This window comes from Chelonia mydas, chromosome 1 (assembly GCF_015237465.2).
Source record: "Chelonia mydas isolate rCheMyd1 chromosome 1, rCheMyd1.pri.v2, whole genome shotgun sequence".
Lineage (NCBI taxonomy): Eukaryota > Metazoa > Chordata > Testudines > Cheloniidae > Chelonia > Chelonia mydas.
The window spans coordinates 161,611,995-161,628,982 of record NC_057849.1 but is presented as its reverse complement, the minus strand read 5'-3'; the positions used below and the strand labels follow the sequence as shown (position 1 = coordinate 161,628,982).

General features: G+C 36.0%; 1 protein-coding gene across 20 annotated transcripts in view; it reads left to right on the top strand.

The window, feature by feature from the left end:
• The window catches only part of SON (SON DNA and RNA binding protein), a 62,289-nt gene that overhangs the window by 17,428 nt on the left and 27,873 nt on the right, over nt 1–16,988 (top strand). For 19 of the 20 annotated variants that reach the window (XR_006283880.1, XR_005226187.2, XR_006283895.1 and 16 more), the window contains 3 exons: nt 3,242–3,405; nt 5,482–5,622; nt 14,663–14,845. Coding sequence is in view for 15 of the 20 variants with exons in the window: in XM_037904641.2 (XP_037760569.1) it covers nt 3,242–3,405; nt 5,482–5,622; nt 14,663–14,845 (488 nt within the window). In the remaining 5 variants the exon portion in view is untranslated. Of the gene's footprint in view, nt 1–973; nt 1,078–3,241; nt 3,406–5,481; nt 5,623–14,662; nt 14,846–16,988 lie in introns of those variants that run through there. The other variant, XR_005226189.2, reaches the window with a different exon arrangement.

The following is a 16,988-nucleotide window of genomic DNA, read 5'->3' as shown; positions in this document are numbered from 1 at the left end:
TCTTCTCGTCAATCATTTTCATGGCTGCGTAGTGTTGACCTATGTAAACTTCATCCTACCTCTGAGGAAGATAATACAGTGCAACCCTAGCATTCATCAGGAATCTCTTCGAAGTAATTTTAAGCAATTGTTTAATTTTAATAGACTTTTTGTTGGCATTGAGTATGCACTTATAGGGGATTCAAGTGTGTAGTCTGATTGAAAATGCAGCAGAAAAATGTGAAGGGTACAGGATTTTACAGGTTATTCCAGATAGGCAGACCCATGATGAACCCTGGGGTTATGAGTCTATGCAGGTGCACAAGGATTTGCCCACACATTGTAATCATAGGATCAAGGCCTTAATGTTTTTGTTAAGATGCAGTGATTCACCAGATTTGTTTTTTTTTCAAGAGCATATAGCACATTATTTAAGAAAATTGAAAACAAAATATACATGTGGGAGTCCTCTACGGTCAACATAATGTTTCTTTGCCAGTCATATTAATTCTCTTACCTCATTCACAGCTTCTGTGTTGCTGTTCAAAACTACTTCCTACTTATATGAAAACAGGCAGCAAGTAATCTGGTTAACAAAGGATGTGAGCTAGGGGATTCATGTGATGCACTCCAAATTTCCATGGGGGTTGAGGAGGAAAAATCTAGTAACTATCCCTTGCTTACTCCTCTTAGGAGCTGAGCTTGCCTGTATTGAGACTAGTTCTTTTAAGGTAGAACCCTTTAAGGATGCTGGGCTGAAATTTCTGAGTATATTGAATAGATCTAATCACTTTGCCACTATGTATAGGTCGTCAGGGTCCCTATATTCTATTCTGTATCACATAGTAAGGTGTCGATATATGGCTACAACTAGCTGGTTCCCAAGTTGTTGAGCAGCAATCCATTATGTTAACTACACGTTTCCACATAAGACTAGCGACTGAGGCAGCCTTAGTCAGAGGCAAGACTCAAGACACCTGGGATGTTATTCTAGATGCTGGAAAACGGTAGTATGGAAGTTCATTGCTCCTCATTGATTGCTGCCTGCATCAGGAATGACTTCCAGATCAAGATGTGGAAGACGACTTACCTAGAAATGTGAGGAACTTAAAACTCTTTATTGAGGGCATGACCATAACCTAACATCACATATATGATGTAGCACTGAAAACAGCTCTTCAACTGTGTGGTAAGATGCAACAGATTTTGAGAATCTGGTATAACTGGGGATGTCTCCTTACAGAACAATGGAGACCAACCAAAAATTAAGGCTAAAAGCAGTAATATCACACATTGTTTTCTTGGGTCCTCAGCCTCTTTCCTGCCACAAGGAACAGAGCTCCAATTTATTATCTTTGGGGAAGAGGAGGAATCCCCACTGTGAAGAATTGTAGTGAGGAGTTGATATTTCTTGAGTTTCTTTTTTGCTATTGGTTATTTAGATGTAATAGTTATTTTGGTCAATAGCTGAAAGAAACTTCAGTATACTCCCACCCTAAAATAAAGAAGTCACTTATATATTTTCTTTGCTTTATCTGTTCCTATCCATTCTCCCTGATTTTTTGAATAGTTTTGTTTCTGTTCCTTATGTGTGTGCTCTGCTTCCTGATTTCACCTTGGGCCACATCTTATGCCCCTCACTTCACTCCTTTGTATTCTCCCTCTCTCAGTCACATTACAGGTGCCAGAGTAGCTTTATATTCAAAGCATTTAGGGAGGGAGGCAAATTCTTAAATTGTTCCCAACCCCAGCTAGTCTCATTGCTTGAAGAAATGAGAGGATGAAGAGTTGAACAGCTCAGCATGCTGACTTGTCCCCCCCATTCCACATTGTTGGAGCTAGTGGAGGGAGAAAATATCAGGAAACAAGAGCTGGTTTAGCATGAGCAGAGATGTAGCCCCTACTCAGCATGTTTAGCTTTTCCTGGTGGAGTGAGAGCATTTTTTGGGGAGGTGAGCTTCCGCTGTTACAGTTTCACTTAGACCTTCATTTGGAGACCTTTCTGTAGCTGCAAGCTATGAAGCTGTGTGATCTTCTTTTTCATTGCTTAAAAAGTAAGGGGAATCTCATCCTGATATGTGAGGGTTTACCTGTGTAACTCTTTCCTTAAGATGGTGATACTTCATTTATTTGGTTGTTGCAGGATTTTTTGGAAAGCAGTTTGAATCACAATTATTAGAATATACAAATATGCTTTGTGTATTTCCATTACCTGACTCCTCTACACATTAGAAGCCACATTTATTATTTTCCATGAAAAAGCAAAATCCTGTCATGTTTAAAAATTTTTAATATGTAGTAATTTTCTTAACAGTTTGAGATATATGTTCATAGTGTTTAACCTATGACATAAAATGGTTGTTAAATTCCTGATTGTTTTGGTTATAGTCTGTATATTTAATATTGTCCTTTTTAGTTGACTTTCAGTGTTTGAGATATTATTTCAAGGAATGGTTTAAAAGTGAGCTGCAAAGGATTTCAGAAGAATTGGGCTTGTGCCCCATTTTCGTTTTTTTATGACTTTTCTCCCTCACTTTTACCTGAGAAATATCAGGAATGTCAACTCTGGTCTTTCATAGTTTTTGTGGGAGGACCTTTCACATGTCTTCGAGGATGAGTATTGTGAACTTTCACCTTAAGATAAGAGGCCATGATGTTGACTCTTTAAACAATATCTCCAAAATGTTAATTAGTCAATTAAGTTAAGTAGGCATTGACCAAAACACACTCACACACAAAATCTGGAATTTTAGGTAGTCTTAAGGACTTCTTCCCTTCCCTTCTCAGTTCTTATCTTTCATGTTTTCTCACTCTCTTGTAAAGTTTTTGTTTCACTGTTTCTCAAGTCTCACAGACCTGAATTTCTAAAGTAAGGACCAAGCAGAAAAAACTAACACTTTTTTTGGTGGGGGGGAACCCTTTAGGCCTTCTTTTATACAGCATAAAGAAGCAAAAATAAAAAAAATGCACCAGATGCGGTTTTTTCCTCCTATGCAAGTCTCTTTAATTATATGCCTCTTGTGATATGAAGGAAAAGTGAATGGAATGTTCCATGTTACTTTTAAAAATACACAACATATTATTCACACTTTATATATGTGTGTGCGCTGTTTTTACTTTCATAAAGTTTGTTTGGCCTGGTGTAAAAACTGATTTACTATTGCAACTGGTCCTAAAATTATTATATATGTATATCTATACATATAGGTTGGCCTTCAGAAATCTTTAAAGGCCCACTAATTAATATTTAATATTCTTATAGACAAGGCCCAGCTACTTGAAATAGCCAAAGCTAATGCAGCTGCCATGTGTGCTAAGGCTGGTGTCCCCTTACCACCAAGCCTACTGCCTATTATAGCTCCAGCAAAGAAGGAGGAGAAAGTTACTCAGAAGTCAGCAAGAGATACAATAAAGGAGCTCACTGAGGTAAGCAAATTAAATTTGAAAATAACTAACCAACTGCTACTGTTAATAAGTAGGTGTCTGGTCAAGCTGTAATTCTATATGTTTAATTCTCATGAAAGTCTGCTTGTAGGAAGACTGCAAGATTGAACCCTAATTGTTTAGTGTGTTCTCTTCACAGCTTATATTAATATGGAAAATTTAATATTTGTTGTCTTACAGCATTCAGTCACTGACTTTTATAATTTAAAAATATAAAAATTTCACAATTTGTACTCAGTCAAATTCTGTCCTTTACTGCACATGTTCAGCTCCTCTCAGTTTGGTGAGACTTACCTATGCGTACCCAAGGACAGAATTTGATGATTAAAATTATGACCTGTACCACTTGCAGTATATTAAAGTTCTTTTTACTCAGATCACAAAAGCAGTCTTTGCACCTTGTTTCTTCTGTCATAGGAAACTTCATGCAGTCTGATTTTGCCTAGTTCTGGGATGTGTTCTCAAGTTTTCACACTGAAAAATTTCTATTCAAAGATGCCATTGTGACATTTTAAAAACTATCACAGTTCTGACATCTAAGCTTTTTTATAAAATAAAATCATAATTTTAGTGTTCATGGAAAAGATGCCATTTCACATAAATAAAGACTGAAATTTGACTATCCACATATTAGGTATAACGTGGTATAGTGGCAGTGCAGGCTTCCCCACATTGCCCCACCACACAGATGTGCTTCAGCCTTGTCTTGGAGGGACTTGACATAGATAGTAGCACAGTCTCCAAGTCTATTCAGTTTTTGGTTTCTGCTGAGACTGACAAGAAGTGTGCCATTGCAGTGGTAGTTTTTGTGATATGGCTTCTTCTCAACTCCAAATAGGCCATCAAACAATCATCAAATGGTTACAACTTCTGATTGCTATTGATACGAACTGGAGTTGAACCAATAAGTTATAGATGATTGGCTCTAAATCTTTTTACCAATCCCCTGAGCCATGTAATGTCTCCAATTTGTTACTAATATATAATGATGAATGGTCACATTTAACACATTGCCACTATTTTCTCTGCTCCTTTTCATGACAGAAAAACACCATTAATTATTTTGGCTGTCAGAATTTCCAACTTTATAATGTTCTCAAACTCACTTCAAACCAATGCATTTACAAATACCTCTGGAGCAAAAAGTACAAGCCAGTCTATAAATAATAAATAGTAATTTGTTATTAAATGCTAGTCCACCAGTTGTTTTCAGGAAGCTATCTCTTCTCTCATATTCCAGTCATACTGTTACTGCCTACCCTAAAGTTGCTTTTACATATTCCTGGAAGAGTAACAACTTGGACTGCCACACAGATTTGTTCGTAGCACCTCCCCACTTACTGTACATTTTTAGGTTGCACTTCCACAGTATGCAAAATGGGATTGTCCTGTTCAGTTCTTGTAACCTGCAAAACATTTCAGAGGTGTCCCAATCTTTCTTTTAAAACCCTTGCACCTGGGAAGATTTCTGTACCGCCAGTGAAAACCAGTAATTGTTTCTTGGGTTTTTCCTTGCAGTCATTTTGTGTGGAAATTTTGCAGGCCAACTAAATAAGTGAGCTGTCTATTATTATTTTATTTTACTTTATTTTATTTTATTATTATTACTACTATTATTAAACATTTATGTTGTGGTGCCTAAAAGCCCCAATCAGGAGAGGGGCCCCACTGTCCTGGTCCTAGTGCTGATACAAGCACACAGTAAGAGACAGTCTGTGCTTTTGAAGAGCTCATAATTTTAGCCCTGGATCCTGCAAATAGCTCCATGCAGCCCCCTTTGATTATAGTAGGGCTCTGGATGGATGTAAGAGTAGAGCTCAAAGCCTATCTAGACAAGATGGACACACTTCAGTAGATAGACGATGTACAAGTAAAATGGCAAAGTTGACTTTTTTTTTTAAAGATTTCCCCAAACGATCAACTCCTCCTTTATAATTCCTTTATTCATGATTTTAAATATTTATTTCAATGAATTTGTCAGAAAGTCCTATTTCTTGTAGAAATAAGGAATGTTTCTGTCCAGTTGTTCAGATTGATTCAGAATTGATTTTTTGGTAGAAATGCAAGAAGATTGCACAAAGCACAGATGACGTGATCGTGAACAAGCCTCATGATTCTGATGAAGAGGAGGAAGAACGCCCTTTCTATAATCATCCTTTTAAACTCAATGAACCCAAACCCATTTTTTTCAACTTAAATGTAAGTACTTTCATCAATTATAGATTATAAGTTTTAATTTTGTTTTATTTTAGCAAACTTATGTAGGTACAGGAAAAACAAATTCGGTGACCCTTATCAATGGAGGAAATTTTAGTTTATTACAGGATTATAGTTTTTATCTTGATATGGATTTGCAACGGATTGTTAACAAAATTTCAACAACAACATGCCTATTTGAATGCCATAGTAAGAGACTGGTCCAAAACCCAGTGAAGTTCATGGCCAAGTTAAGAGAAACTTTTGGTGCTAGATTAAAACTCACTGTTTTTCTTTCTAGAGACATTGTCTGATTAAAATTAATATATTTAAAAACAACTGATTTCCTTTAACTAACAGTTTTTTAAAGCTAATTTTTCAGTATTTATAGTAGAACCTCAGAGTTACGGACACCTTGGGAATGGAGGTTATCCGTGGCTCCAAAATGTTCGTAACTCTGAACAAAACACAGCTCCAGCAGTTCACGCTCCACGCCAGGCTCCAGAGGCAGCTAGGCACTTCCTTGCAGGCAGCTTCTTTCCCAGCCTGGGCAAGCTTGTTCCCCTCCCGACTGGGGTGGGGGGGATGGGAGGGTGAAAACAGCACCTATGGCTTACAGGAAAGCAGCGCAGACCCCAGTGCTGCTCCTGCTCTGGCTGCCTTGGGCTGGCAGCAGGGGCTCGCAGCAGGGGCTCACAGCTTTGCCTGCGAATTTCAGTGTCTTCAACTCCTAGCTGTAAGTGGGTGACCGGCATGTTGGGGTAGGGGTGGGGACAGACAGCCCAGATGAGCCTATCTTTAAGATGCAATACAGGCAAAATACAGTATTTGCCCTCTTTTTTTTTTTTAAGAATAAACTGGGCTGATAATGAATGCTGTAAATTACTGAGGTTGCCTGATGCTTCCCATTATAGGATCATGGTTTCAGTTGCTTATAACTTTGCCAGACTTTAAGCATTTGGCTGAAGTTTTTCATGCCAGATGGCTGCCTAAGGCTGAATATTCTTTTCTGGAAAATTTCAACCAAAATAGTAAAGCTGTTTCCAAAAATGAACCTAGGGAAAATACACTTTTTTTTGCCCATGTTAGAAGATTCTAACAACTATTTGGGTTTCTTTTGTTGTTTTTTTTGAACAGCTTTAGCACCGCTATGCTTTGAATCAGAGACTTGAAATTTAACAGGGATTTGATCTTTTTATTAGGGATGTGCCTCTTGCTATGTCCTTGAAAATCTGACCAAATATGGCCACGTTATAACCCTTTGAAAAATCTTACTTCACACATGCTCAGTAGAGATTTCTTCATATTTCATCTAAAATCTCTGAAAATTTCATCCTTACTGAGAATGCCTGAATCTCTCTCAGCTCCTAGTGCTGACTAGGCTTCACAGGGTGAGGCGATCAAAGTCCTGAAGAATATAAAATACTGTACAATTAAATGAAATATTATGTTTTTAAGGCTGGTATTATTTGTTACCCAGATAAGGCTCAGAATAATAAATTAGGCAGTGTAACTGTGTAGAGACAGATACATATATACAGAAAACTAGCATGTAGCCTTTCATAACGTTGCTTATTTAATACAGCTCTTATGCTAGCAGCAAGTACTTTATAGTTTAGAATGCAAATAAATTTTTGTTACAGTTTCATGTTTTCATATGCTCAAAACGTTCTGAAGTATTCACCTTTGGTGTAAAATCTTCCCTGTTTGGCTTCTCCCCCAAAATGGATTTTTTTATTTTTTGAAAGATTGGAGAAAATACCTTCAGCTGTTCTTTCAGGTTTGCGTGAGTGGAAAGAAAATGAAATATAGGGCATTTTTTCCACTTTAAAACATTCTTGAATATGTGGAAAACTTGTGACTGAGGTTTGACATATAAAACTTGGCATGTGTATAATTTAGGGCTGTCAAGTGATTAAAAAAAATTAACCACAATTAATCACGCATTAAATAATAATAAATACCATTTATATAAATATTTTTGGATGTTTTCCACATTTTTAAATATATTGATTTCTATTACAACACAGAATACAAAGTGTACAGTGCTCACTTTATTTTTATTTTTGATTACAAGTATTTGCACTGTAAAAATGATAAAAGAAATAGTATTTTTCGTTTCCCCTAATACAAGTGCTGTAGTGCAATCTATTTATCATGAAAGTTGAACTTACAGGTTATATACAAAAAATAACTTCATTCAAAAATAAAACCATGTAAAACTTGAGCCTATAAGTCCACTCAGTCCTACTTCTTCTCAGCCAATCGCTCAGACAAACAAGTTTTTTTACATTTGCAGGAGATAATGCTGTCTGCTTCTTCTTTACGATGTCACCTGAAAATGAGAACAGGCATTCGCGTGGCACTGTTGTAGCCGGCTTTGCAAGATGTTTATGTGCCAGATGCGCTAAAGATTCATATGTCCCTTCGTGCTTCAACCACCATTCCAGAGGACATGCGTCCATGCTGATGATGTGTTCTGCTAGATAACGATCCAAAGCAGTGCAGACCAACGCATGTTCATTTTCATCATCTGAGTCAGATGTCACCAGCAGAAGGTTTATTTTCTCTTTGGTGGTTTGGGTTCTGTAGTTTCCACGTCGGAGTGTTGCTCTTTTAAGAATTCTGAAAGCATGCTCCACACCTCATCCCTCTCAGATTTTGGCAGCCCAGATTCTTGAACCTGGGGTTGAGTGCTGTAGCTATCTTTAGAAATCTCACACTGGTACCTTCTTTGAGTTTTGTCACATCTGCAGTGAAAGTGGTGTTAAAACGAACAACATGTTGGGTCATCATCTGAGACTGCTATAACATGAAGTATATGGCAGAATGTGGGTAAAACACACAGCAGGAGACATACAATTCTCCCCCAAGGAGTTCAGTCACAAATTTAATTAACACATGATTTTTTTAACAAGCGTCATCAGCATGGAAGCATGTCCTGTGGAATGGTGGCCAAGCATGAAGGGGCATACAAATGTTTAGCATATCTGTCACTTAAATACCTTGCAATGACTGCTAGAAAAGTGCCATGCGAAAATCTGTTCTCACTTTCAGGTGACATTGTAAATGTACATTATCTCCTATAAATGTAAACAAACTTGTTTCTCTTAGCGACTGGCTGCAAAAGAAATAGGACTGAGTGGACTTGTAGGCGCCAAAGTTTTACATTGTTTTGTTTTTCAGTGCAGTTATATAACCAAAAAAAAAAAAAAATACATTTGTAAGTTGCGCTTTCACGATAAAGAGATTACACTATGGTACTTGTATGAGGTGAATTGAAAAATACTATTTTATCATTTTTGCAGTGCAAATATTTGTAATAAAAATAATATAAAGTGAGCAGTGTACACTTTGTTGTAATTGAAATCAATATATTTGAAAATGTAGAAAAAACATCCAAAATATTTAATAAATTTCAATTGGTATTGTTTAACAGTGCGATCAAAACTGATTAATCGTGATTAATTTTTTTGAGTTAATCGCGTTAGTTAACTGCAGTTAATTGACAGCTCTAGTATAATTACTGAGGACTATTCACATTGGTTGGTTTCATTTTCATCTACTAAAGTTAGGAGCATTTAAAAAATGCATATTGAGCACATGCAGTAGCTTTCTGTTATAACACTGGGAGGTGTACACTTAAATGCAGAGAGCATGCATTCTCAGCTTAGGAACGGCATGCTTTTCAAAACTCGTTTAAAAGTTTAGTCTGAGTGCTCCTTCTTGATCTGCACCCTACCAATTCTTGTCTAGCCTTCACCCGCTTTGTACACCTTGCAGAAAGCTTGAAGTGATCTAAATGTGTGGATCAATTTTAGCTGCCTAATGTGATTTAAAGGTTTAGATCAATTTAAACTGCAAAAAAACCATAATTTATTGAAATGGAGCAGCTGGAGTACTATCCAGGTGGGCATAGTTAAGCTCTTAAAAGTCTGGGATAATAAAAGTTAACCTTAATTCTGCCTCTTCTTTAAATTCAAGACAATACGTTATCTTAGGTGCATATATCTAAAGTGTATTGTTTCAACTGATAACCTAATTATGTGATTGCCTGCTATTTGCATAAAGAGGCAGAGTCAAGGTTGCATGGTTAACCTTAATTTTCATGTTTCTTGATTTTTGTTTGCCTTAATATTACACTAATATAGTTTTTTCTATTTATAATGTATGTTGTCTGGAAATAAATTTAAAGCTGGGTGATTAGGACACCAGCTGAAGCAAGATTGTTTTACAGTCCCTCTAACTCTCCACTTATCAGTATCAAATATATTTTTAGCCAGTTTAGAATGAACAGATATTTAAACTGAGTCAATATATTGACATTTTTTTATATGGATTAATATTCATTAAACGTGGTACTTGTGTAGATCACCTACCGTCTTAAGAAGTTTGTTTTCTGGTCTTACAGAGTGTTTCCGGTTTATTTTTGCCAGGTTATCTACCATGACCAGGTGTCTGTGGAAATAGTGACTAGTTCCATCACAGACTAGTATTATAAGCTTATTAAGAAGTAGCTGCACACTGCAGATGAGTGGCATCCACTTTATTACACTATAATTTTCTGACCCTACAAACGGCATAACACTTCTTTTTTAGTACAAACAGAGCAGTAACGGCGGGACTGTTGAAATGTTCTGTTTCTACAAAAACACATTTTTCTCCTTGGTGAAATTTTTCACCAGATCTTGGAACTGAAAGGTGTATTCATTCTTTTTAACCACAGCTGGTAACCGTGTCTTTTTTATATTTTTAGCAGATGAGGTATGGAAGGATTTGGCGGGTCCTCAGGAGTTCTGATTAAAGCTAGAAACTCCTGAAAACAGATGAGCCCTTTTTATTTAAACAGTTTTCCAATACAGCATATTTGAGGTTGGTGTGATGTGGGGTGTGTTTGTTTTTTTTTTTTTTTTTTTTTTTTTTTTGAGTTACAGATATTGGTAGGAACACACTGACTGGCTTTAAATTAATTCGTTTTTAAATCAACTCGCATGGAGTTCAGCCACTCTTAATCTGTTGACAGTTTCAATAATCTCACTACACACCTTAGTTTCTTTTGAGGTTGGAGGAAGAAGTAGTGGTTGCCTTCTTTACATATAAAGGCCTCAATCCTGTAAACAGGATTTGGGGTTTCTGTACATGGGAAAGTTTCACCAGTTATACCAGTATAACGATACCAGTTTAAACTACACCTGTATAACTCCCCATCTGGACACTCTTATTTTGGAGTAAGAATGGCTTTTTTTGGCTTAGTTTAAATCACTTCCAAAATGAGTGTCCAGAATAAGTCTGTCCACAGAAGGAGTTATACCAATATAACCAGTGGTTTAAATTCATACCCTACTTTTTACTGGTATAACTTCTCTGCATAGAGAAGCTCTTACTCATCTGTTTAGGTGTTCACAAGATCAGGACCAAGCACTGGTCATGTGAGGGCTGAGCAAAAGATACTGTCATTGTTGCTCAGTATAGAAACTAGAGGCTTAAAAATAGTTAATAAGGGAGGGCTAAGTTTTTGTTTGAGGTCCACTGTGAGAGTGAAGAACAGTGAACAAAGTACATCCTCCATCACTTGCCTTCATTTTAAATCAATCTACCAAAAGCACATCCTTGTTTGCTGGGGACATTCAGCACGTGCTTCTAAAGTTGCTGAATTTTAATAGTCCTCTGCAGGTCAACTTTTAATTTTATATAAAGAATCATATACATTATATACTATCTATGTATCATCATGTGTTGTATCTTTGGGTCCATCGGCCTGCACATACATTTTGTGTGTGTGGGGCCAAAGACTGTAAATTTTCATCAAGGGATTCTGATGACCACCTAAACAGAGCGTTCCAGTCTTTGTGGTTGTCCTCAGAAATCCCAGGTGACATTTCTGTCTATTTCCTGGTTATCAGTTAACATATTGGAATTGTTTTAGTTGAAATATCTGGTTTTCTATCTATACACCAAAAAGCATACGTATGTATAATATCCCATCACTTTTATTATGATTGTGTGATGTCTTACCTGCTGTATTATGATAATTTCCAGAAATAGAATACTGTATTGAGACATTCACACCAGACAGAGATATTCCTTTTGATTTTCTTGTTTGGAGATCCACATTTGTTGTCCATACTGATTTTTACTTATCCAGCACTCCCAGTCCCTGTTGGTCTGGGGAGTAAGAGAACAGTCTGTTCTCCTTTAAACAGAATCTGCGTATGAATTTTTTAGACTTTTTGTTATTTCTGGCTTGATATAGTGTTAGAAAACCTGATTATGCTGAAATGCAAGCCTTCTTCATCTAAGGAAGATTTTTTGACCGCATCACTAGGAGGCTAAAGAAGGGCACACTCAATCTTCAGCACCTTCTATGCCCAGGATTTTCATTAGAATCTGAGTGTTGGCATTTCAAAATGGCAATGTCTAAGTGTTTGGACTTGCTTCATAATCGTTTACACACTGTTCTGGAACTTCTTTCAGGTACTGAGTGGGGGGGGTGGTGGGAAATGCTGAAAAAGTTCTATGGCAAAATGGAGGCAGTTCTACAGTGGGTGAGTGACTTGAAGAAAGCTTCTTCAGATCATACAGATTTAATTAGTTTTATACAGGACAACAAAGCATTTCAAAATAATACTGATGGACAGAGGAAGAGTTTAATGGACTGGGTGTACCAGAGAAAACTGGAATATGCTTATTGAATGACTTTCTTCTCTAAAAGACTTACCAAAGTTCTTGGATCTTTGTTGCCTGCTGGAACTGTTGCCTTCATGCTGAGTGAAAGGCATCCTACTTAAAACAAACAAACCCCTTTTTCCTGGTACTGTTTTCGTATGCAGAAATCCTCAGTTGCAACACAGACTGCTATAAATAGCAAGGAACTTAGAAATGCTGGAATTCGCATCTTCTCAAACTAAAATCTTTTTGGATTATATGTCAGCATTATTACAATACAAGAAGAGTTTTTATTACCTTAAACACAGTTCAGGGAACTCTGGGATTTTATTTTTGCTGTATCCACAAAAAACTGTTCCAAGAGTGAGGTGGTCAGCCATGTGTTTTGTAAACCTGAAGATGCTTCTGGTAATATATTAATTGTAGATGATAGAGTAGCTTTTTGACAGTACATTGTATTCTGTCTGAGAACTCTGATTCAGTTTAATTAGATCCCATGGTTTCATTGCTGTTAATCTTTTGTTTTTGCTAATATAATAGTATTTGGTTTTCATTATGTATTTAAATCTCCCAGAAGGAATATGCAGTACCAGGGGAAGAGGGTGAGGGGAGTTCTTTATGGCAGTGTGTTCTCTCTTGCAAGTGTGATCAGATATTTAGAGGGACTGTACCTTGTGGGCACTTCCTGCCTTCTCATCTAGAGGTGGAGTCTGTTAATAATCCCTCCAAAACATCAATCCATCATCTGTGTACAACTCTAGCAGGTTTCTCTTTGGCTAGGTTTGCCTAAGATTTAATTGATCAAGATGATGTTACTATACTACTACAAGTGTACATAGTAATATGCAGTAGGTGAATGGTGCTCAGCCGGCCCCTGCCATTAAGAGCTGATAATGTAAAACCACAAGCAGAAAAATAATGTTGCAATACACAGATAGAGGGGAGACCTGAGAGTATGGGACTTGGAATTAAGAACTCCTGAATCCTAATCCTTGTTTTGACACAGATATCCTTCTGTGGCCTAGGCAAGTCAGGTAATGTTTCTGACTGTTTCCCCAAGTGGAAAATGGGTCTAAATCTTACCTACCTCACAGGAATGTTGTGAGGAATAAATAATATTGTAAAGCTATTTGAAGATAGAAAGCACTATTTTAGTGCTAAGTATTATTAGAACAAAGAGAGAAGTATATTCATAGATGAGTTTTTAGAATTTTTTTTTGGAAGAGAGAGAAGGCGCTGTTCAGGAGTCAAAACTAGGTACATTCTTTCTGATGTATTAATTATAATTGTTCTTTATATACATGCTTTCCAAACAATGGCTTACAGTTGTTACTTTGTATAAATTTAATTGTAGAATTATAGTAAATTAATTTTATGTACTTTAGATGTTCTTTTGTCCTGTCTTCTCTTTATTTTGGATATACTATACACCGTTGAAATCAGTGATACCTGCACACTTACTCTATGTTGTTTTTATATATGTATATTCTGTGTAAGCGTCACGTGGCAGGATCTAGCATTGACAGTGCATCTAGGTCTTGGTTTCTTGGGCACACAGCATTTGATCTTCTGTTTTTGTATGTTTTATTCCATAACTAAGTATATATAGCATTCTACTTTGATACTCCATGTCAGTAAAACACAAGTGCAAAATGTCTCATCTCTATGGCAAAATGGGAATATATTCTCTTCCAGAACCAAGTAAAGATATGATGATGCTGTTAAATGGTCCTTTGAGTTACTTAGTTTTCAGTTTCTTTATTTACCTGCATTTTCCCCACATTTAATGCTTAAACTGTACATGTGCCAGAAGATTTAAAAAGCAATCATTTTAATTGAGTGAGTACAACAAGTATTCCATTAATGTAGCTGAAGCATTTATTTATTTTTATTTAGTGAAACGTCATGATTTTCTAATGTGGAGGGGAAGGGTCCAAAGTTACATCTTGGGTTTTTCACAGAGCAATCAATATTTTCTTCGCTCTGTAGAATTGGGCATTTCCTGTATTGTTCTCATCATCAGCAATAATCATTTTAAATTATTTAGCACCTTTACTCCATAATAATGCTAGCACTGTTTATGAACTGAAAGAAAAACTACCCGTTTAGGTGTCACTTCACTCATCATATGTTTGACACAGGGATCCAGTCTCAACATTTTAAATAACATAGTCCCCATTTTAGTTCAGAGCCTGTATCTTTAGAGTTTTCATTTTAATTCCAGTTAAGGAGGGAAAATTGAAATAGTGTTTGGCACTCAGTGTTCGGCACTCAGTGTTCACAAAACCCCTACAGTAATTGTTTCTATGGAATAGGACCTTGTATGCATATTGTGCTTTATTACTTCCTAATCGCAAAATGCTTCTTTTTCTTTAAGACCACTCCTATCGTAAAACCAGCACCAAAAAATCAGGTAACTTTGACAAAGGAGTTCCCTGTCTCATCTGGGTCTCAACACAGGAAAAAGGAAGCTGACAGTGTCTATGGAGAATGGGTTCCAGTTGAGAAAAGCAAAGAAGAAAGCAAAGATGATGTTTTCCCCAAACCAGCTCTTGCACAGGTAGGGAAGGGAAATAACACATCTTATTTTACAAAAAGAAAGTTGTTACCTGCTCGCTCTGGGATCTAGTTGTAATCTTTGTAAAGAAATTGTTCATATCAGTAGTATATGCCCTTTTAATGACTAAATCGGCTATCCTATTTTGCTTTTTGGAGATAGGCTGTTCATATGAGTGCTAATTATTGCAGCATATAGTCAGCCATGGTATTTCCGTCTGTTCATGGGTGACCTCTTAGTTTCTGTGAAATTTAATCTTTCACTTAAAAATAAAAACTAAGCTTCTAGCCCTTGTCATTGCCAAGAAAACCTTCCAAGCTTAGTCTTCCTGAACCAGAGAACTTAAAACAATAGTTACCAATGGCCTACCAATGTTAAATCAACATCAACTTGAAATGTAATCAGTTTAAAAAAATGATTTGAAAGTAGTTTTCAGTACTACATATATATATATATATATATATATCTGACTGTGTCTGCCCATTTCTGTAGTTTTACAATCACATTTTCCTAAATATTTGTCTTCTCTTGTTTTTTATGTAAAACCCACAAAATGTAAAGGAGAAATTGACTATGTATAAAGTGGTGCTGTCAAATACACAAAATAAACAAAGTGGAAACAATAGAATAGTGAAATAGTAAAAATTTTATTTAATCACTTTCAGTCAAAGTAATATTTTGTGTTTCTTGTAAATATAGTAGGCAAAACAAATATTTCACCTGCAAGTGTTGGTTTTTTTCTTTTTAAAAACAAAAGCCTGTAACATTTATTTTTTAATGCCAGAACTCTGTTAGCTGGCTGTTTCTTACTGAATTAATATATTTTTAAATTTGACAAGTTCAGTATTAAAGGACTATGTGTGAAAAGCTTCATTGAATGTATTTTAGTACTGGTTCAGAATTACATTGAAATGCAGTTGTTTTTTACTATTTATTAATTTAGGAAGTATTAACAGGTTTAGAATCCTTGCCATGTAAATATCGGGAGCAAAAGAAAAATCATTACAACAATGAGCTTTTGTTTAAAGAGACATTATACCAGAATATAAACATCCGATCTCTATTTAGGAGGATTTTCCCATATTACAGAGTGATCATCATTACAATACTTATGACATTTTGTTTTTAGTTATTTTATTTAATTGAGTAAAATCTCCGATTACACATATTTAACAGACCAGGATGTCTATCAAATGTAAATATTAAAAAAAAATTGAACAGGTGTGGTGGGGGTTTTTGCAGGTCAATGTACTTTGTCTGAGTATTGAATAAAAGGTAACTAAATATCTAAGTATCTATTTGTCCTCTGTCTATTTTGCTGAGTACATAACTGGTGTGTTAATTTTTCTATAATAACCGCCTTCCATATTTTTGAGACATTCCTCTACAGTTGGACTATTTTTCTTTTTCCAATGAGAGTCTATCAATAACTGAGGAGCTACTAGCAGATGAGAGATTAATTCTTCATTACTTTTTGTGTGATCATTTCCTCTAGGAAGCCACATGAGGATTACCAAAGGATCATTTGGTAATAAATATCCAAAAATATTTGGTGGTGGATTGCATCCCAGTATTCTGTGGTGACTGGGCATGTGCACCATCTATGCATAAAATCTCTTTTTTCACTATGATTTCTCCCAACATTTGTTCCCATTCAAGTGTGTGTGTGTGTGTATGTATGTATGTATGTATGTATAACCTGACTGGTGTGAGGTACCATTGAAACAGTATCTTAAATAAATTTTGTTTTCTTTTATTGTGCTACAGACTGAAGTTGTTGGTACACTTTTCCAGATTAAACATCATTCGTCTGGTATAATTTTTCTGTCCAGGTCCTTTTCCTAGCATGTCATATATGGACATTTTTTGTTAGGAAAATTGTCTGCAAAGATTGAATTAGTTATAACTAAACTATTTGTTTCCTAATTGACCAGATGCCACCACTTCTATTAAAGTTAGGTTTCTGTATAAAACATTTTTTTCTAAAGAGTTGAAAGAAATATAATGTCTAACTAGAAAGTACTGTTACCATGGGAGAGTGGGCCAGTTAAAGTTAGTTTTGATCTCTAAATAAATTAGAAACATTTCTTTACTCAGTAGCGGGTGAACCATATATATTCCATGGCTCTCCCAATTTTTAAAGCTC